This window comes from Papio anubis, chromosome 1 (assembly GCF_008728515.1).
Source record: "Papio anubis isolate 15944 chromosome 1, Panubis1.0, whole genome shotgun sequence".
Taxonomy (NCBI): Eukaryota; Metazoa; Chordata; class Mammalia; order Primates; family Cercopithecidae; genus Papio; species Papio anubis.
This window is the reverse complement of record NC_044976.1, coordinates 108005408-108027189: the sequence shown is the minus strand read 5'-3', so window position 1 is coordinate 108027189 and position 21782 is coordinate 108005408. Positions and strand designations below refer to the sequence as shown.

The following is a 21782-nucleotide window of genomic DNA, read 5'->3' as shown; positions in this document are numbered from 1 at the left end:
CCACGTGGGCAGCCGCCACACCGCGGTAGGGCTGGCCTGAGCTGACCCTTGATCTTGGGCCAGTTTCGTGCGTCAGCTTCCTCATCCGTAAGTTGGGGTAATGACAGTACCTCACTCAAAAGGGTTACTGTGAAGATTAAACGTAAAGTCCCTTTACACAGTGCCTGGCACGAAGTCAGGGCCCAATGAAAGGTAGCTGTTGTTATCGTCCCAGGATTCATTTTAAGCAGAAGTCCTGCCCCTGCAATCTCACCTGGTCGTCTGTTTTCTTCCGGCCGGCATAGGTAGGAGGCTGTGCCCTGCAATTCTGGCTCCCCTTCCCACATTTCTGTATTTGGTGGTTAAGAGCTTTAACTCTAGCCAGAATGTCTGCGTTCAAATCCAGATTTCACCTACTTCCTGACTGATACTGGGCAAGTTACCTAACTTCTCTGTGCTTCTGTTTCTTCCGTAAAATGAGTGTAAGAGTACCTGCTTTATATGGTGGTTAAGATGAATGAGTTAATATAAGTTAACTGCTTAGAACTGTGCCTGGCCTGTAGTTAGCACTTTTTTATTATTACCATTGCTTTAGCCTTGGCCTTGGTTCTCTATTGACACTCACAGGTTGATTCACTTACAGCCGTTCTGGGGTCTGCAGACATCCTATCCAACAAGCATCCCCACTGCCAAGGGGTAGAAAATCCGACCTAAAGGGAACTTGTGGAGGGAAGTCCCTAAGACTTCACTGAATATAATTAAATGCATTAGCAGGAATTAATCTCTTCCCTATTTTCCCTCTTGTGGGAGGCCTTTGCCCCCCAAACCCAGTTGTTCTAATGCTGTTTGTCTGGCTCCTCCCAGTTCTCACCACCTCCACAGCAGAGTTCCTTCCCAAACTCTGCCTGCCTCTTCTCTCCCCACGCTGGATTCTGGACTTTGAACCCTGTGCTCCACCTGCATCTGGTGCCACTTCCATTGATCCCTGTCTACTGTTCCCTGAACAAACTTAAAAAAACTTGGCCTCTTCACCTCACACAGAATCCATAAAACTAAAAAGAGAACAGAGATAACCAGGTTTACCTATCAAAATAGCAAAGACTAAAAAACAAAAAAACAAACACTAATGCAGGTGGCAAGGGTATAGTTAGTGAGATGGGAGACACACACACACGTACGTGTGCACACACATTACTGGTGGCCTTGAACACTGATATAATCTCTCTGAAAGCCATCTGGTAATATATAATCAAAAGTTTCAAAAAGGTTCTTATTATTTGACTCAGTAATCAATTTTCTGGAGTTTTTCTAAAAAGAGCTGCCAGAAAAATATGTATGCAAAAAGTTGCTTAGCACCACAATGTGTATTGCGTAGGAAAGTTAGACACTTTAAAGGCCCAACAGTAGGGGAATGCTTATGGAAGATTCATACCATGAAATACAGCCATTAAAAATTGTTCTTGGAGAAATGTTTAATGATGTGGAAATGTTTACAATATAAAGTTAGGTAAAAGAATGGATGCAAAACACTATATACAGAATGGTCCTACTTATGTGATATACATGGGTAGAAAAGAAACACACCAACAAGTTTACCAATGATTATCTGTAGTGGTGGAATTATGGGTTATATTTTATTTATTTGCATTTTGAAAATTATAATACATACCCATAACTTTTATAATCAAGGGACTAGAAATCAACAAAAATCGGTAAAAATCCATAATTGACTCCACAGTCCCCCCAACCCAGACTTCCCTGGGTCTTAACCCCAGACTTAAACTATTCTGTTTACATTTATGGCCCACTGAATTGGTCTTGGGGCCCTGAGGGATTTTGAGGCTGATGGACTCTCAAGAATGAATAAAATGAATCTCAAAAATCAAGCACCATGTAACTACATAGAATGTCATGTATCTTCTGATAAGATGCAAATGTTGACATAGTTTTAAAGATAGTATCTTGCATTGGGCCAGGCCTCTTGAGCCTCCTGCTTAATGCAGACCTACCTACCTCAGCAGCCAATAGGTGGCAATCCTTGCCCTCCACCCAGCCCAGGCAAACCAGTTCATTAGTCCCTTTATGCTAGTCCCCTAGTCCGATCTGCAACACACCCCTCACTCTACAACCCTCCCCTATTTCCAGGTCATCTGGTGTATTGTCGCTGCTAGGAAGTCGGCCCTGATTACAGTTAAGCATCAGTCCCTCCACCCACTCAATACCAGCAAGAATCACAGTGAGGTTTCATTGTCTATGCAGAATAGAGCTTGGGAAATAAAGGCCTGAGTCATCCTATGGCCTGGGCTTTTTTCACACTGAGGCCTTAACATTGCTTTTGAGCCTCTGGGATCTTCCCTAGCTCCAAACACAGCTTCCTCCCCTCCTAGCCTGTTCCCCACATGGCTCCTTAACTGACCCTCCTGGAATCCCAGCTCCCTAACGATGGTGCACTCCTGTTTCTCTGAAGAACTGCTTTTCTTTACTTCTGGACTTCAGCTCACTGTGATGTCAGCCTCCCTAGCTAGGCCAGAACAATCTTCACAGATACTAAACTTGGGAGAGAATATCTGCATCTCCAAAAAGGTCCTTGGCCAGGGCAATTTCCCAAACCATACCTTATGCCTAGGCCCTTCTAGAAACAAGCTGTTCAGCTCTGCTTTCTTAGCTTCTCCTAGCAGCCAGCTCCCTCTACCCCCCACCTCAGTCACCCAGCATTGTGTTTATAGCACCATGCAGCTGTTTCCATCTGTACTTGTTTATAAGACCCCAGTGGATTTTAGCCAAACCCCTTGCCATTGAAGGCGCTTCACTGGCTGGCTCCAATTTCCCTTTCTTGTCCTTATCTTCACCTCCCAGCCCTCCACTCCATGCACCTTTCACTCCAGTCCAGTCACATCAAAGTCCAGGTCTTCTCTGAGCACACCTTGTACCTTGTACCTCTACCTGTTTTTTCATGCTCTTTCCTTTCCCCAAAACACTAATCTCCCATTTCCACTGTTGTTCTGCTTCTCTGTGGAAAGTCTGTTCATTTCACAATCACCCTTTTCTTTCTTCTGCCATAGAACTTGTCAGACAGTCAGCTGTGTGTTTAATTGCCTTTCCTACCAGGGGTGAATGCTAGGTCTTAAACAGCTCTGAATTTCCCAGCACTACTGCAGTATCCCTTTCACTAATTTGTTTCTCTGTGAATTTCCCCCACCTCTGCCTATGGACTGGAAGGTCCTGAAGGTAGTTCTCATCCTTCATATCCTCCCACTCCATCTGGGACAAGTCTTTACCCACAGTTCACTTAAGACAAGGCTTACCACGGATGTCAGACAGATCCCTTAACTCAGGAAACATGCCCAAATCACTGAGAAACAGTGATTTACTTTTCATCCAAGATGATATGGTTATAAAGGGCTGTGAATCAAAACAACTGAGCTCTGGCTTGGCTTCTGATACTACCTTGCTTATTAATGTGAGGATCACTTTTCTGTACTTCAGTTCACTCACCTCAAAAATGGAAATAGCACTACATACCTTACTTACTTCATCAGGAAACTGTCCCTAAATGTGATCATAAAGTGGAACAGCTACAACAAAGGCACAGAGTTGACAACAGAGGCAGAGGCAGGAGGTCACGGGCATCAGGATGATGTATGCACAGTAATGGATCTGTGTTCTCAGGCCAGGCGAGGGCTAGCAGTTCCCTCTCTCAGCTTTCCAGTGAGAATGGGGAACTTCCACCCAGTAGGTTAGGGAACAAAGCAGAAGCAGCACAGAAGTTTGCAGAGGTAGCAGTAGAAAAAGGAACGAGCCCACTTTCCCTGTGTGTGAAACAAGTTAGTGGTTCCTTTAACAAGGGCTGCTGTTATCGAGTTCATGCATTTGCCCATGCTTTCTCTCTCTGGCTACTTATGTGGGAGTAATAGAAAGAAGGATCACTGGTTTGTCTGTTCACTAGGACATATAACTTCGTTTTTTTGTTTTTGAAACAGAGTCTCACTCTGTCGCCCAGGCTGGAGTGCAGTGGTGCAATCTCGGCTCACTGCAACCTCCGCCTCCCGGGTTCAAGCGATTCTCGTGCCTCTATCTCCCAAGCAGCTGGATGTATGCCACCATGCTGGGCTTTTTTTTTTTTTTTTTTTTTTTTTTTTTTTGAGACAGAATCTTGTTCTGTCATCCAGGCTGGAGTGCAGCGCCTCCTGGGTTCAAGTGATTCTCCTGCCTCAGCCTCCCAAGTAGCTGGGATTACAGGTGCCTGCCACCATGCCCGGCTAATTTTTGTATTTTTTTTTTAAGTAGAGATAGGGTTTCACCATGTTGACCAGGCTGTCTCAAACTCCTGACCTCAGATGATCTGCCCGTTTCGGCCTCTCAAAGTGTTGGAATTACAGGCATGAGCCACCACTCCCGGCCTAATTTTTGTAGTTTTAGTAGATACAGGGTTTCACCGTGTTGGCTAGGAACTCCTGACCTCAGGTGATCCGCCCACCTCAGCCTCCCAAAGTGCTGGGATTACAGGCATGAGCCACTGTGCCCAGCCGACTTTAAATGAGTTACTTAACTCTCAAGTCTCTGTTAATCTAGTCTGTAAATTGGGGATGATAGCAGTTATTGTGAGAATTAACTGTTATGAGCCACTTACATTGTTCAGCAGTTATTATAATAACTATAACATAATAATTATTAATAGTTCCAGGCAGCCCCTTGAACAGTGTAGCCTTCAGCATAGCTCTGGCCTCAGTGTGAGTTACCGGTATTGTGGGTAGGCTACAGCACGTCTGGCAGTGGGGTATAATTACTGAAACCTTATAATGAAGATTCCAAGATAGTCACAATTTCAAAGAGACTCTCCTGTTTTCCCTTAGATCAATAAGCACTTGCCAATTTGATGGGAAAACATGGCTACCACGGAAAGCCCCTCAGCAGCTGCCTATTTCTCCATCAGCCTGTACAGTCACTGAAAGGTGGTGTGAAGGAGGAAGATAATTAGCTATGGCTCAGGGTACCTGATAGGCGGGGAGACCTAGATTCTACTCCTGACCATCCCAGTCCCAACTGGCCACTGCTGCACAAGTCCAGCTCTCAAATGAAAGAGCAAATTACATCCTTCGAGCTCAGTTCTCCACCTTGGCTGTACGCTAGAATCAGCTGGGGATGTTTTTAAATTCTTGTGCCTGGACTGCACTCCAGACCAATTTAATCAGTATTTTTAAAAAAGCACTCCAGGTAAATGCTACTGTACACTAAAAGTTGAGAACTGTTTCAGGGCAGGGTTTTTCAAACTTCACAGGCGTAATAACTACCTGTATTAGCTTCAAATATTTTCTCTGGCTCTGGAGTTTGATTCTAACATACCCTTTAAAAACATGTACACTATTTTAACATCTCAGAAAGCAGGGTGATCTTCTAGTCAGTGGCACCTAAGACTTGAAGACACACAGAAACCAGCAACCCAGCTGATTCTTAGGATTAGGCAAGTTGAGGGGAAAAAAGTTTCCCGAGGGCAGTGCTTCCCAATCTTTAATGTCTTTAGAGTCACCTGAGATCTTGTTAAAATGCAGATTCCGAATCAGAAGTTCTGGGTTAAAGCCTGAGATTCTGCATGTCTAATGAGCTTCTGGGTGATCTGATGTTGCTGGCTCTTGATCCGCATTTTGGGCAGCAAAATTCTAAAACATCTCCACCCGAGGACGCTCCGCCAGCAAGACTCATTTAAGTCAGCTGAAATAACTGGCATAGAGAAGTACAACCTGTGGAGTCCTCAATGTCTGTGAGGCAGTTACTAGACCGCACCCTCATTTTTCCCCCAGGAAAGGGCAGCTGGGATGAGAGCCAGAGGGAGAGAGAGCTGCCCCGACCTTTGAGAAACCAGAGTCTGGAGTCCAATTTCCCAAAGAAGCAGAGTTTGTTGTGTGAGGCAGCACAAATCCCACACTGAATACCAGCAAAGTTCACTTATGAAGTGAAGCTGGGACTCAGCTGGCTTTAGTGGGCCGAAGGGAAGCAACCCCATTCTCTTCACCATACACCCTTTTTCTACATTTATTCATTCACCAAACCTTTTGATCCACGAACAAACTACAGGTTCTGAGAGTTCAAAGATGAGTCAGATTTGGTCCATTGAGCTCCAGGGGGAGAAATGCAGTGAGGGAAAAGATTTGTAAAATGACATACAATATGAAATGATAAGTGCCAATAACAGAAGTACAAAGAGAGGGGCCAGTACAAAGGAGCAATGCTAGTAGCTTCCTGGAGCAGCAGCCACTGTGGGACCTGAAACATTCCTAATCTTCCCAAGGAAGGGCACCACCCAAAACAAATTTCCTTGCCAGGACCAGCCTATGGTAAACGAGTATGCTTTGATACCCTGAAGCCCTTGAAACCAAGACCTCATAATCTGGAGACTCAACATAAGGAATGCTTCCTACCTATGTGCCCGTAATCTCTAGCTCTATGATGCAAATAAATCCAAGGAAGCAAGAGACTTTCAGGGGATGAGCCCCTTAAAGGATGGAAGTGGTTGTGCATCCTATCCTTCTCCCAGAACCCAGCAGATCATTTCCCTAGTTACATAAACATTTGAGTCTTTACCCCTTGCCATATTGACAAAGCTCTTAATTGGCTTGACCTATCACATTGCTAGATATAAAGGCTACAATCCCCAGACTAAGAAGTAGGTCTCCAGTTGGAGTAGGGAGTCTCAGTCAATGTAGGCAGAGTACAAGACCCTACAGCCTGCTCTCTTACCTGACCTTGTATAGACCAGCTTTTAGGGGAGCCAAGTTGGGATACTCAATTCCAACTCTTTTCCTTCTCTCCGTCTCACATACAGGAAACCTTACGAGAAAGGTTTAGGGGCCTGAAAAAGGTGACAAGACGGCAAAGATGGGAAGTGGAGCCAGTGCTGAGGACAAAGAACTGGCCAAGAGGTCCAAGGAGCTAGAAAAGAAGCTGCAGGAAGATGCTGATAAGGAAGCCAAGACTGTCAAGCTGCTACTGCTGGGTGAGTGAGATGGGAAGATGAGCCAGAGAAGGCAGGGGTCCTTCCTGCTTTCCTGAAGGGTCAGTGGGTTCTACCTCACCCCATGGGAAGGAGGGGTGGCAGGTCATTTTTCCTCTCCTCTACACAGTCTCAGGCTAGGTGATCAGGAGATCTAGAGCTGAGTTAATATGGGGCCTAAAAAGCCACCCCAAGGGGATCCAGAATGCCAAGGCTATTCCAGAGTTTTTCTACTCTTGAGTGAGGAATAGTGCAAGGGCCACCATGAACCCTCCCATTTCCAAATCTAACCAAACCTAACACATCCTTTAGGCTTCAAGGACCCTGGACTTGCACATTGTACCCAATCTGCAGTCAGAGAACCCTAAGCCAAGAAATCAGAAGAGAACAGGACCTTCCCTCACCAACAGGCTCACAAGTCCCAATATACAGTCAGTGCCAACAGGCCCAGAGATAGTCCCACTGGTTTTTGCCAAAGTATAGTGGTTTTTTTTGTTTGCAGTAAAAATTCTGGAAGCAGGGGGCCCTGAGTGAGGAGGAATAGCGTCTATGTATAGCAGTCCCTTCCTGGCTCTCTATTCAATAGCCACCTTCAAAGCCCCTGCCAGATGGAAGGTTCATCAACTTGATGAGCTCCTAAGCAGATCACTAGTCTGTGCTGAGAAAATAAAAGCACCTCAGTTTGTCAGGGAAATTGATCATGGCTGTAAATAAAACCAAGACAAGAACATTTGAGACATGTGGCTTAGGAAAAGAAACCACTGGTACCACAGAAGTAGGGTAGCTGGAGCAGGTGGGGTCTATGTAGCAGAAGATTGGATGCCTGAGCTGGGTTTCCAAGCCCTCATAAGGGATCTGGGAATTGACGCACTAGGCTAAGGTGCCTTCTTTTCCCCCAGCTGATCTGTGGCACAGTCGTAAGGACACACTAAAGGAGCATATCTCTGTAAGCTGGACCCAGACTCTAAGGAGCCCAGGAGGTTACGCAGGGGGAAACAGAGATGGTGGGGCCACTGAGAGATCTTTTAAGCCTAAGCAGATTTCTTCTAGATTCAGGATAAGCTGCTTAGAGGGAACAAGCACAGGCGAAATGGGAGGAGGTCGAGGCATTAGGGTAGTATAAACTCAGTATTAAAGGTATAAGTTTTTGATGGGGAGAGCAGAGTGTGAATGAGGACATTAGGACACTTTAGTCAATAAAGGAAACCCACTTAGTCCCATCCAAGATCAGGCTGAGCAACATGGTGAAACCCTGTCTCTACAAAAAAAAAAAATAGGCCGAGTGCAGTGGTGCACGCCTGTAATCCCAGCACTTTGGGAGGCCAAGACAGGTGGATCACCTGAGGTCAGGAGTTTGAGACCAGCCTGGCCAACACAGTGAAACCCTGTTTCTACTAAAACTACAAAAATTAGTCAGGCGTGGTGGCATGCGCCTGTAGAGTCCCAGCTATGCAGGAGGCTGAGGCAGAAGAATTGCTTAAAACCCAGGAGGCAGAGGTTGCAGTGAGCCAAGATAGCACCACTGCACTCCAGCCTGGGAGACAGAGCAAGACTGTCTCAAAAAGAAAAAAAAAAAAAAAAAAAATGTAGCCGGGCATGATGTCACACGCCTGGAATCCCAACTACTCAGGAGATTGAGGTAGGAGGATCACTTGAGCCTGGGAAGTCGGGAAGTCGAGGCTGCAGTAAGCCGAGATCCTGCCATGACACTCCAGCCTGGGCTATAAACCTGAGACCCTGTCTCAAAAAAAAAGGGAACCGGCAAGGTGATGAAAATATAGTATTTTGGTGAAATGATCCAGCTCTCTCCAATCTTACCCCAAGATCACTCTCCTGAGTCAAAAATAGGCACAGAGGAGAAATGTTAAAGGACTGCCCCTGTATCTGTTACATCTGGGAGATTTTGACTCCCAGCAGTCATTTGGAAATGTCTGGAGACACTTTTGGTTGTCATAACTAGGGAAGTGGGGTGCTATTGGCCTCTAGTGGGTAGAGGCCAGGAATGCTGCTAAACATCCTACCATGCATGAGACAGCCCAAACTAACTAGTACTGAAATTAAGAAACTGCTCTAAATCCAGGGTGAATGGCCTAAGCTCAAGCCTGCCAGAAATTGAGGGCAGCAGTCATCCCTATGTATTCTCCTCTAACAAGACCCCCAAGCAAGCAGTGGCTCTGACTTCTCCCAAGCCATCTCCTGGAAGGCTGGGGAGAACTGGTGGAAATCGAAAGCACAAGCATTTTTCCTTCCAGGTGCTGGGGAGTCAGGAAAGAGCACCATCGTCAAACAGATGAAGTGAGTAGCAACAAAGCCCCAAAGCACTGGGATAGGGTGAAGAAGTCAGCCAGTGGAGGTATTCAAAGTGAAAAGCTCTTTAGCCTCAAGGAGCCCAGGTATAAAGGATCTGATTCCAATGCCCCTCATCTGTACCTCTTGCCCCTACCCTCCGCTTTGAGAAAGCAGTAGCAACAGAGAGATAGGATTCTTATGACCCCTTAAATACCCCCAAATTCCTAATCCCTTAGGTCTGGTTACTGAGGTCCAACTAAAGACAGAGTGTCTGCCCCTTGCAGGATCATTCACCAGGATGGCTATTCACCAGAAGAATGCCTGGAGTTCAAGGCTATCATCTATGGAAATGTGCTGCAGTCCATCCTGGCTATCATCCGGGCCATGACCACACTGGGCATCGACTATGCTGAATCAAGCTGTGCGGTATGTGGTTACTATTATGTGGTTAAGGGTGGAAGCAGAAAGGCTAGAAGAAACATACAAACTATATGGAAAGATGGGTAAGAAAAATAGGCCGGGCGCGGTGGCTCAAGCCTGTAATCCCAGCACTTTGGGAGGCCGAGACGGGCGGATCACGAGGTCAGGAGATCGAGACCATCCTGGCGAACACGGTGAAACCCCGTCTCTACTAAAAAAAAAAATACAAAAAACTAGCCGGGCGAGGCGGCGGGCGCCTGTAGTCCCAGCTACTCGGGAGGCTGAGGCAGGAGAATGGCGGGAACCCGGGAGGCGGAGCTTGCAGTGAGCTGAGATCTGGCCACTGCACTCCAGCCCGGGTGACAGAGCCAGACTCCGTCTCAAAAAAAAAAAAAAAAAAAAAAAAAAAAAAAGAAAAATAGTAACTAAAATCCCACCTGCTGAATTTCAAATCTCTTAATGCAGTCCTGGAGAAGTAAGCAACCTCCACCTTTATTTTTACTGGGACAGGGTCTTGCTCTCTCGCCCAAGCTGAAATGCAGTGGTGTGATCATGGCTCACTGCAATCTCACCCTCCCAGGCTTAAGTGATTCTCCCACCTCAGCCCCAGTAGGTGGGACCACAGGTGTGCACCACCACGCCCAGCAATTTTTTTTTTTTTTTTGTCAAACTCCTGGCCTTAAGCACTCCTCTTGCCTCAGACTCCCAAGGTGTTGGGATTACAGGCGTGAGCCACCGTGCCTGGCCTCAAGCCCTACTTTATAAGAAATATTTACAAAATAAAGCTGCTCACAGCCTCCTCTGCTTTTTTACTTTATTTTACATTTAAATTGCTACCCTTGGGTTCCTGGCCATGGAACTTTTGTAAGTGAAATCCCTACTTCTAGTATTGGCCTTTTTCTAGCTTTAAATCACTGAAGAACAAAGGTGATGGGTCCCTGTCTTCTATCTTGTCTATTTCATGGTCAATCTGGCCTTTACATTCCCAGTCTCTCTGCAGCAGAGGACCCACGTTTTGTGGCAGTAAACTTTCAGACTAAGGATGGAAGCCAGAAACTCCAGAGAGGAAATACCTGGGACCCCTGCCCTGCTTTAGACACATCCCAGGGCTGGGTATAGTGCCACCCTCTGCATCTGGGGAGCATACTCAAAAATTAATCAGTAGTTTTCTTACATAGAATCTTCACTGCAGATTGCTTCCATCTTAGGTCTTTGTAGTAATGTAAAATGCTCCATTCAGCAGTCTTCCCAGAAGCCTCTTGGAAAGCTATTACTCCTGTGAAGTTCTTAACCAGGTTTCTGCATTACAGGACGATGGGCGACAGCTCAACAACCTGGCTGACTCCATTGAGGAGGGAACCATGCCTCCAGAGCTCGTGGAGGTCATTAGGAGGTTGTGGAAGGATGGCGGGGTGCAAGCCTGCTTCGAGAGAGCTGCAGAATACCAGCTCAATGACTCCGCATCTTAGTAAGACTCTTGACTGGGGAGAGGGTGGGTTGATGCTTAAGCAATCTTCTAGCCAGTCTTCTCTCTGGTTGGGAGAAATTTCACCCAACCCAAAATTTCAGGCATTGAAAGCTGGAGACCCAGACTGAATTCGGCCTGTGGATCTGTTTTCAGCAATGTTTTGAATTTAATGCTATGGGGAGATCTGCCACAGTTGTCACTATTTTATATTGCTTTACACTGGCTCACTACAGCCTACAAGGCTAAAGATGCAAAATTCAAAAGAGGTGCTCTGCCTCATAGCCCTCAGCCCTGTTCTCTTGAGGTGTACACTGAGCCTCTCCTTCCAAAACCCTAAGATAGCCCTGCAGTTCTGTCATACACTCTCCCAGGAGTAATGTGATTCATGATGGCTCTTTCAGGGCAGAATTTTCTATCTGGTAATCTAAGATCTACTTAGGCCACTAAGCAGAAATGAGTCTCCTACACCTGGAGCATCTTATGTCAGGATGCCAAGGTAGGGGACACAAACTACGAGGGCAAACCAAAGGAAGGTGGTCAGGAATTAGTACCATCATTGCAAAGCTGCTTCCAAAAAGATAAGGGACATAATTTATCAATCCTACCTCAGACAGTATGGGATCATAGAAAAGTATGGACTTTGAAGTCAAACCTGAGTTTATTTAACCTAACCATCTGTCTCCTAATCTTGTAATAATGCTATCACTTACTGTTCCTGGAGCACTCAAAGCCAAGTCACTGCTAGGTGTGCTGTGTATATCATCTCAAGGCCCTTTACCCATCTACACAATAAGACTTTATTTTATTTTATTTTATTTTATTTTTGAGATGGAGTCTCGCTCTGTCGCCCAGGCTGGAGTGCAGTGGCGCGATCTCGGCTCACTGCAAGCTCCACCTCCCGGGTTCACGCCATTCTCCCGCCTCAGCCTCCGAGTAGCTGGGACTACAGGCGCCCGCCACCACGCCCGGCTAGTTTTTTGTATTTTTAGTAGAGACGGGGTTTCACCATGTTAGCCAGGATGGTCTCGATCTCCTGACCTCGTGATCCACCCGCCTCGGCCTCCCAAAGTGCTGGGATTACAGGCTTGAGCCACCGCGCCTGGCCACAATAAGACTTTAAGGTAGATGGTACCTTTCTAATTAGCCTCATTTTACACATGAAAAACTGAAGTTCAGAGAAGTTAATCAACTGCCCAAGGTCATGTAGATAAATGGCAGAGACTGCATTTGCATTGGGCTGCTTGACTACAAAGCTGAATATTTTTCATAATACACCACAATTTCTCTTGACCCTAGCCAAGTCTTTAATTCTCCTGAATTTCTCCATCTGTAAAATGGGGATATGAAACTTGATGGCTTAGGAGTTTAAACGAGAATCTGCACATTAAAATGCCTGGCATACAGCAGGCACTTGTGTTACTTGTGCTTCCCTCCTCCTCTCAGTCATCTCAGTTCACATCTGCCTTCCTCCTGCCTTTTCTTTTAAAAAACTAACTTTTTCTTTTTTATGGTAACTTTCAAACATACGAAAGTAGAAATAATATAATGAATTACCCCTCAACAGTTATCAACTCATGGCCAATCTTATTTCATTTTACCTCCATTCCCTACTGGATTATTCTGAAGCAAATTCCAGGTATCATTTCATGCTAAAAATGTCATTATGAATCTCTAAAATATTGACCCTTTTTATAAAAAGAATATAATCACACCCAAATAGTTAACAATTCTTTAATAGCATCAAATATCACCAAATTGGTGTTCAAATTTCCCCGGTTATCTCAAATGTTTCCTCCCCAGTTTGATTCAGGATATAAACAAAGTCCATGTGTTGCATTGGTTCATGTCTCTAAAGTCTCTTTCAATTTACTGCCTCTTGATGGAACTTTTAGCACCCACTGAAACCACTAAATCTCATTCCAAAATCTACAAAAGCTTGCAGTCAGGGGAAACCCAAGGAAAACTTACCTAACTTGATTTAAATGTGCTGGAACCCCAGCCACAAGTGGGCTTGTTCCTCAGTCCATCCCCCATTTCCTCTAGTTAATGACTTATGAAGGTTTAAAGGAAAGAATCCTAAATTTAACAGTATGGCTTCTAGTCCTGCTTTCTATCACCAAATTAGCTGTGTGACTTTGGGTAAGATACCTTTTACATCTCTTAGCCTTATCTGTGGAAAATTTGTCACTGATGCTAATCACTTTTCTCTAGCTACCTGAACCAATTAGAACGAATCACAGACCCTGAGTACCTCCCTAGTGAGCAAGATGTGCTCCGATCCAGAGTCAAAACCACGGGCATCATTGAAACCAAGTTTTCTGTCAAAGACTTGAATTTCAGGTAAGTGCATGGTTCCCTGGGGCACCTCGGATACACGTGTGAAATCCCGAAAAGGGGCACAGGCAGGCCTCTTGGCCTTTGGTGAAGCCTAATCTAAATTACTGTTCTGCTTCTCCCCCTTTTCCTCTCCCACTTCATGGGGTGAACATCAAAGGCCTATGGGTCAGATGCTGGGCATACCTATGAAAATAGCTGCTTCTTCCCTCAGGATGTTTGATGTGGGAGGGCAGAGATCAGAGAGAAAGAAGTGGATCCACTGCTTCGAGGGAGTCACCTGCATCATTTTCTGTGCAGCCCTCAGTGCCTATGATATGGTGCTGGTGGAAGATGACGAAGTGGTGAGTGGCCCTTGCACCAAGCAGCTTTGGTAGAACAAGTTCTCCCCATGAGCCTTTCTCTAAGTCTTGTGTCACTCTACTGCCCAACTTAGGTAATTTCAGTCTAGCAGACCAATCAATGTCTCATGCAAATAATTCTAGAAAAACAACTTCTTCTGCAGGTTCTAGGTTAGCATTTTAGCGCTCCAAATTTACTGAGAGTGAGCTTGGTCTCAAATTAGACATCGAAGTATCACTTGGACATCACAAAGCTCGTAAGAGGAATTGAATGTAAAGAGATAAGGGACCATCAACTAGGCAAAGCAAAGGAGTTACACTTAGTACTCTCCCAAGTTGCCTAAGGAAGGAGATGAAAATGATAGAACAGAGAAAATAGCATATATGAATCTTCATTGCAACATAATAGAGGGGTTGAACTAGTAACCCCACTTAGAAGGCTAAAAATGTACTGTCCATAGGAGTAAGGAGAGACTGGCAGACCAGCTCTCATGCCAATTAAATTGGCAGCTGGAAGACTACCCAAGAGTGGTTCTCTTTAGCCTGTAGAATTCTGTAGGACACGAGTTCTACAGCACAAGTGTTAGAGCCCAGCCAGTTACCTTCTCTGAAGTGAGAAAGGTTAGAGGCGTGAAAAACGTTAATTTCACCCAAGCATCTGCTTACAAATGGAGGTCCACAGCTTGCTGATGAAAGGGATACTCCTATCCCTTGCCACAGCTTGTTCTCTTCCCTTCCCCTTGTAGTTTTAACTTCACATTAGGGCACTCTGAATATCATCTAACCAAGATGGCTTACAGAGCTATTCACTTCCCATCTTTAACCCTAAAGATTAAAGTATAAGAGACTTTCCATCTTTAACCCTAAAGTCTATAAACCAAGTCTGTAAGACCCTTAAAGGGTTGTACAGGAGTATTATGGGGGGGAAAAGCCACAAATGAGATTGTTCTTGTTTTATTAGATAAGTAGACTGAACTCTAGTCAACTGATAGCATACTTCAAAATCCTAAAGACCTGCTCCCTAAAAGCAGGCTGGGCTGGGGCAATGGGCAGCCTCTGCAGATATATAGCACGACTTCTCGCTCTCTAAGTAGCAATCAGAGAAGGAAATGAGAGAGCAGAAATGCTTGTGGTATGGCACTGGGAAATTCTCCAACCCTCACCATGTGGCAACAGGACCAAAGTAGCCCAAACTGAGATCTGGGACCCCATGAAAGAAGCCTATCAAAATCATCCTGGAGATGCATATGGGCACATGCTAACTTGGGCCTGTTTCAACCCATTATCAGCACTACTTATAAAATGTCAAGTTCTCAGTTGCACCCTGGCTGCTAAAGATCTGCATAACACATATTATAGACCTATATGCCAGCCACTATCATGGACACAATACATATACAATCTCATTTAGCTTTCATTATAACCCTATAAGACAGGAAAACAGACTCAGAAAAAGCTCAATAATTTTCCACAAGTCACACAGCTATTAAAAAGACAGGGAACTAGAACGAACCCACATCTCTCTGGCTTTACTCTGGTACATTAAAAAGAGATAAGCTGTTCTCTGTCTTGCTTTTTACATTTGGAGCACTGGTCTCTCCAAGGGGAACAAGAGCAGGAAGTAGGTAGCTATTCGTAAGCCAAATCTGATATTTCCAATGGTGTTTCCTCTTACTAGAATCGTATGCATGAGTCTTTGCATCTGTTCAACAGCATATGTAACCACAAGTTCTTTGCGGCTACTTCCATCGTCCTCTTTCTCAACAAGAAGGATCTCTTTGAGGAAAAAATCAAGAAAGTCCATCTCAGCATTTGTTTTCCAGAGTATGATGGTAAGTGTCAGGGGCTGGAAATAATAATAATGCCTTTTAGTAGTGACTGGCAATTGTCTCATTTTTTAGGCTAAGGTGACATAAAGAACTTAAGGGAAAACCTTGGGCACAGTTACAGGGTTTAAATTCAGATTCTCTGGAATACAGCAGGGATTAGATGCAGGAGAGCCACTGACTTCATATGATACCTACTAAAAACCAAAGGTGGAGAGACACCTCTCCTCAATTTCTTTTCAACTAAAGTGAGAAACATTGGAGTGTAATCGAGAACCTTCCCTCCAAAAACAGGCCCCCAGCTGCTGTTGTCTACATTTTAAGGATCAAGTCAATCACCTAAAGTGAGTCAGCAACTAACAAGGGTTCATTTATTCTACTTTTTCACTATTTTTCTGGAAAACCAGGTAACAACTCCTATGATGATGCGGGGAATTACATCAAGAGCCAGTTCCTTGACCTCAATATGCGAAAAGATGTCAAAGAAATCTACAGTCACATGACCTGTGCTACAGATACACAGAATGTCAAATTTGTGTTTGATGCAGTTACAGATATTATCATCAAAGAAAACCTCAAGGACTGTGGCCTCTTCTAATCCTCACCATTCCTCAGGTATAAATTCTATAAACAGGCTTGGAATCTGGGTAATTAAAAACAGAAGATTATAGTCAATATACTATGACATGAAGAATGAATCCATTCTTTGGAGATGAAGTATACATGACTGCAACTGTGTTTCATACATTCTTTTCAAAGTGGGATAGCTAGTGCAGCTTAAAGAGCACAGGCCAGTAGTTAGAAGACCCCCCAGGTTCCAGTACTGGTTTTCCAACTTAATACAAAAATGTGAATACTTTATTTTTGAGTCTTGAGTCTTTCAACTATAAAATGAAGATGACTTCCCTGCCTACTTCACAGGGTTATTCTGAGGAGCACGAACATAACTGAAGGGAAGGCACGTAAAAACTGCTTGTGCAGGCCGGGCGCAGTGGCTCACGCTTGTAATCCCAGCATGTTGGGAGGCTGAGGTGGGCGGATCACAAGATCAGGAGTTTGAAACCAGTCTGGCCAACACAGTGAAACCCTGTCTCTACCAAAAATACAAAAATTAGCTGGGCATGGTGGCAGGCGCCTGTAATCCCAGCTACTCAGGAGGCTGAGGCAAGAGAATTGCTTGAACCCAGGAGGTAGAGGTTGCAGTGAGCCAAGGTCACGCCACTGCACTCCAACCTGGGCAACAGAGCTAGAATCTGTCTCAAAAAAAAGAAAAAAGAAAACTGCTTGTGTTTAGGGTCACAGAAATAAATCCTATATAAAAGCTGCCATATATTAAATTCAACACCTGGTTTTTAGAATAAAATACTGCAACAAACTATTCCAAGCAAAATAGCAAGGCTTCCTATAGTCTGTAAAAAACTAGTATTAACCAAACCTAAATAAACCTGCCATTCCCTTTTTACTAACAGACCTCTATGTGCCTTAGCTCAGAGATCTGGATCACTGGATAGAAGATGCGAGTTTGTTAGTTTCTAAGGCACACATCCCAAAACGATCATCTTTATTAAGCAAAGATTATCCCTCTGCCCCTATCAAACAGACCTTTATCTCTACAAATGTTTCTTAGCTACAGAAGATACTTTCTGAATAAACTTAGAGGACATCAAATACTCTTATTTACAGTGTTAATTATTGTGCTGCTGCCGCTTCTCTGTCATAGAATTTGGAACAAGGGAACAATTCTAAACTTTCATTTCAACTGCTACATGTTTCAGAAGAACCAAGACAGGTGAGCTTGTTTTAGGCACTGAAAATCTTTGCAGCTGGGTCCATGTGATCGTGGATGAAAACAACATCTCCCCAAACACGCCAACAAGTTTTCCTTTGAACTCCTTTGAGGGGAAATGCAGTTTGCATTTATCTTGACAGAAGGTGATGAAGTTAGGTATATAGATTTAGCATTTACAACTACCAGTGAGGAAAGCTCTTGGCATCCAAAATTTAGTACATAGAAGAAAATGTCAATTAAAATGGAAATTGCTCCTTGCCAGAAACACCCACTCACACTTAGGCTGCTACTAGCAATATTAATACTAGAGAGCCATATAAGCTTGAAATACACAAGAACAAATTTGTAGCTAAATTAGTTCATTTAATAGTTAAATTCATTTAATAGTCTTTCTGATTTCCTAAAAAGAAAGCAGCTTGGGAGAATTATCCGAGAAACTACTCTGGCTACTGCTGATGAAAAAACAAGCCAAAGAACAAACCTGGCCAGGCACAGTAGCTCACACCTGTAACCCTAGCACTTTGGGAGGCCAAGGCAGATGGATCACCTGAGGTCAGGGGTTCGAGACCAGCCTGGCCAACAGGGCAAAACCCCATCTCTACTAAAAATACAAAAATTAGCCAGGCGTTGTGGGGCATGCCTGTAATCCCAGCTATTCAGGAGGCTGAGGCAGGAGAATCACCTGAACCCAGGAGGCAGACGTTGCAGTGAGCCAAGATCATGCCACTGCACTTCCAGCCTGGGCAACAGAGTGAGATTCCATCTCAAAAAAAATCAAAACAAAACAAAAAACCTAGGAAAGACTTCTCATACTCAAGAGCTGTTCAGGAACTACTCTGAATATCATGCTGCAACCATTACTAACCTGTTCACTTTAACTCAACATATAGGAGTTCTGAATCTGTTTTGTATCATGGATCCTTCCAGCAGTCTGATGAAACCATGTACCTCTCTTCATCATATTTTTAAACACATAAAATTAAATTCAGAGAATTACAAAGAAAACTAGCATATCAAATAGTCTCTTTGTAGACTCATGGAGCTCTGAAGCCCCAGGTTAAGAACCCTCACTATACAGCTATGCTCTTGTCTATTCAGGCCCCAAACATAATTTATCCCATTTATTCCATCTCCATATAGGACAGCCCTACTTTCCCTCACATAGTACTAGATTGTTGCTTATTTTATTAACTTTTCCTTGGTCTTTCAATCTAGGTACAAATTGGGTATCGACCCAACTATAAGTCTAACTCAGGATCCTTGGTTATTAATGTTCACACAGAACCTGCCTTATAGTACTAGTACAGAAGCAGAGCCAGTGGGACAGGTCTTCCGTCAGAAGACAAGTCTCTAGCAGACTAAAACAGGGTTGTATTTAGTCCCCTTCTTTTGGGATAGCTGGTGGATATCCCAACTTTTAACTGGTTTATAAACAAACTCACACAAGCCACCTTGTACAAACTTTATGTAAAGCGTTCATCTTGGAGGATAGAGGATAAGACAGTAGCACTTAAAGCAACATTATATAGCTGTTTTTTACTGAGGTTGGGATCTGCCTATATTCATCTTATGATGTTTTCAAGCTAAAACTCTTCTGGCAAGTCTACATGAAATGCAACAGGGGCCCTTGAGCACCCATTCACCTATTACCTTAGAACAAAGTCAAAATAATTTTCTCAAACTCTTGGTCCAGACTGGGCTCTCCCGTGATTAAAGGTAAGAGGACTTCACTTTGATGCTCTTGATAGGCTTCCAGAAGAGGCATTCACCCTTACCCTAGCTTAACTGTTTGTCAGGCCAACGATTATTCCCAAACCTTACATGTTAGAGCTAGAGAAAAAGTGCATTTGTACTTTTCCTTCATAAATAGCTTATTTTTATCTCATGGACATTTTGACTGTATTCATGAAAAGTTCTTATATAAAACAGCTGTAAGATTAAAATAAAAAGTAAGTCATATATTCTGCTGTCATTATCTTTCTCCTTTTGCCTCATTTTAAATTTACACTATACTGTTGAATTTTTATTTACTTTAAGCCATCAAGTTTTTTTTTGGTAAACAGATCAGAAACAAATATTTAACCCTATTTTCTGGCACTGCAACCTTAATTCTTAAGACTGCTAAAGTTAGAACGAACTTCAAAATATTCCAGCCCCATCACTAGCAATTTATAGATAGAAAACTGAAGCCCAGGGAGGAAGAGTATCTTCATCAAGATCACAGTGCTAGGCAGTAGCAGAACTAGAACTCCAAAACAGGTCTTCTGAATCCAAAGCCTGTGGTGACGTCCAGCTACCAACAGCCCACCATACACTATAAAATCAAAGCCAATTTCTCGTTCTTCTAGGCTCCTCCCATTCCCAACCAAATTCTTGGTTATTTTTTCATTATGCCATCTCTAAATCATGGACATTTAACAAAACCATCTCCAAGCTAAGACAAATAGATCTCAAAATAGAATATGAAAATGGCATAAAATCACAAAAACATAACTAAGTTTGCTTGTTTGTTGAAGGCAAAATTTCCTCTTCATATTCTTAGAGGGAGAGACTATAATGTACTTCCCTAGTATAGCACGATTAAAGAGACATTACTTACAATAAATCCAATGTAAATTACATTACATTTCACATAAATCTGAAAGTTTTCCTTTTTTAGACAAAAATACAATGATTGATACAAAAGGACAAATACTATGATTCTACTTATATGAGGTATCTAAAATAGTCAAATTCATAGAGACAAAGGAAAATGCTGGTTACCAGGGGCTGAAAGAAGACAGGGCATGAGGAGTTATTGTTTAACACGTATAGAGCTTCAGTTCAGGAAGATGAAAAAAGTTCTGTAAGTGGATGATCGTGATGGCTGTGCAACAGTGTGAATGTACTTAATGCCACTGAACTGTATACTTAAGATGGCAAATTTTATGTTATATATGCTTTATCACAATTTTAAAAATAGAAAAAATACACTATAATTAGAAATTTGTATTTCTGTGGATAAAAGGAAGAATGGATAAAAGCGGCATAAAAGTTGTCTTAAAAGCAACATAAAAGACATGTTCACTTGAAACAGCTCCTACTCTGATAATAAAATCCACTCACATGTACCCCCAAATAGTCCAAATCAGAGTATTCCTTCCCATCCCCACAGTGAGACATAACAACATTCAAAACCCACTCTATACTTGGAGATGTGCCGTAGACCAAAGTGTGCCGGCCATGCTGGGTGGAGAAGGTGGTGAAGGGTGAAGAGCTCTTACCTCCCACTGCCCTCTCTACCCGGCACAGCCCCCGGAGCACAGATTCCAGCAGGATTTCGGTGTTGGGCCAGGGACTGCAAGTGTGACAGAGCCTCTGGTGGTCCTGCTAGGTAAAAGCATGAAGACATTTCTGTGAGGTCAGAAGACACTGGAGACTGCAGAAGGGAACTTTTCTTTTTGCCATGAAAAATCACTAGTATAAGCAGAAAATAGCTGGATTTAAATTTAAAACAAAGCAAAGACCTTTTCACCCTGCTTCACAAATTTTAGAGCAATTTGTAGTTTAACTTCATTTCAGGTCTTCAAAATGAATATAGGCAAAGTAATGCTGTAAAAGACCACTAGCTACGTTGAATACCTTTGTTGGTGCTGCCTTATGATTTTTTTTTTTCCCTGTAGAGTATAATCCTGAGTATCATAACATTTACAAAGCACTTTCAAATATGTTATTTCTATTTGATGAGAGCCACAGAATACCACAGCAGGAAGGAATAATTTAGTCCCTCTTTAGATAACAGATGAGCGATGTAAGACTGAAAGAATACACAAGATTCCATAGCTAGTTGGAAGCAGAGAAAAGACCAGAACCCAGCATTCCAAACAACTCGCCAACCTCTTAAGATTCTAAGAGGTCTCAGGACCTTTATCCTACATGAGCAAGAATAAACAGAACAGGTAATTTCTTGTGTTTTGTTATGTCTACTGGAAATCTCTCTTACATATAAATAAGCCTCTTAGTAAAAATGTCTGGATAACCCAAGGAGAATTTTGGGGGTAGAGAGAGGTAAAAGATAAGAGGAGACAGATAAACCAGGTTGTTCATAATTTAATATTCCTGCTGTCAAAGATTTTACAGCTTAGTGAATGCTAGTACACTGAGATACGTCTATCCCAGTAGTGTATCAATACTTATTAATATTTGATTATTTCTGGTACCTTGTGATTCTCACTGAATTTCAGAAAAACACTAGCACTGGGCATACAAAGGCTTTTACATGTGACTCAATCATTCCCCTTATGTACCCCCTTACCCATTTCAAAATGACTTTCATTCTAGTTTAGAGCTAGTTAGCTTTGCTTTCTCT

At 43.3% G+C, this 21782-nt stretch overlaps 1 protein-coding gene across 3 annotated transcripts; it reads left to right on the top strand.

Annotated features, from left to right (window-relative positions):
- Position 1: 1 nt before the first annotated feature.
- GNAT2 (G protein subunit alpha transducin 2) lies at positions 2-16506 on the top strand. Of its 3 annotated transcripts, none has more exons than XM_009214751.4 (9): positions 2-87; positions 6800-6970; positions 9220-9262; positions 9541-9682; positions 10987-11144; positions 13356-13484; positions 13693-13822; positions 15498-15651; positions 16053-16506. In XM_009214751.4, exons 2-9 carry the CDS (start codon positions 6853-6855, stop codon positions 16241-16243), a joined length of 1065 nt encoding a protein of 354 aa, XP_009213015.1. In that variant the 5' UTR covers positions 2-87; positions 6800-6852; the 3' UTR covers positions 16244-16506. The 3 variants fall into 3 exon arrangements, with proteins under 3 accessions (XP_009213015.1, XP_009213005.1, XP_031507503.1); XM_009214741.3 differs by lacking the exon at positions 2-87 and adding an exon at positions 98-284; XM_031651643.1 differs by lacking the exon at positions 2-87 and having other exon boundaries at positions 6640-6970.
- The last annotated feature ends 5276 nt before the right edge of the window (positions 16507-21782 follow it).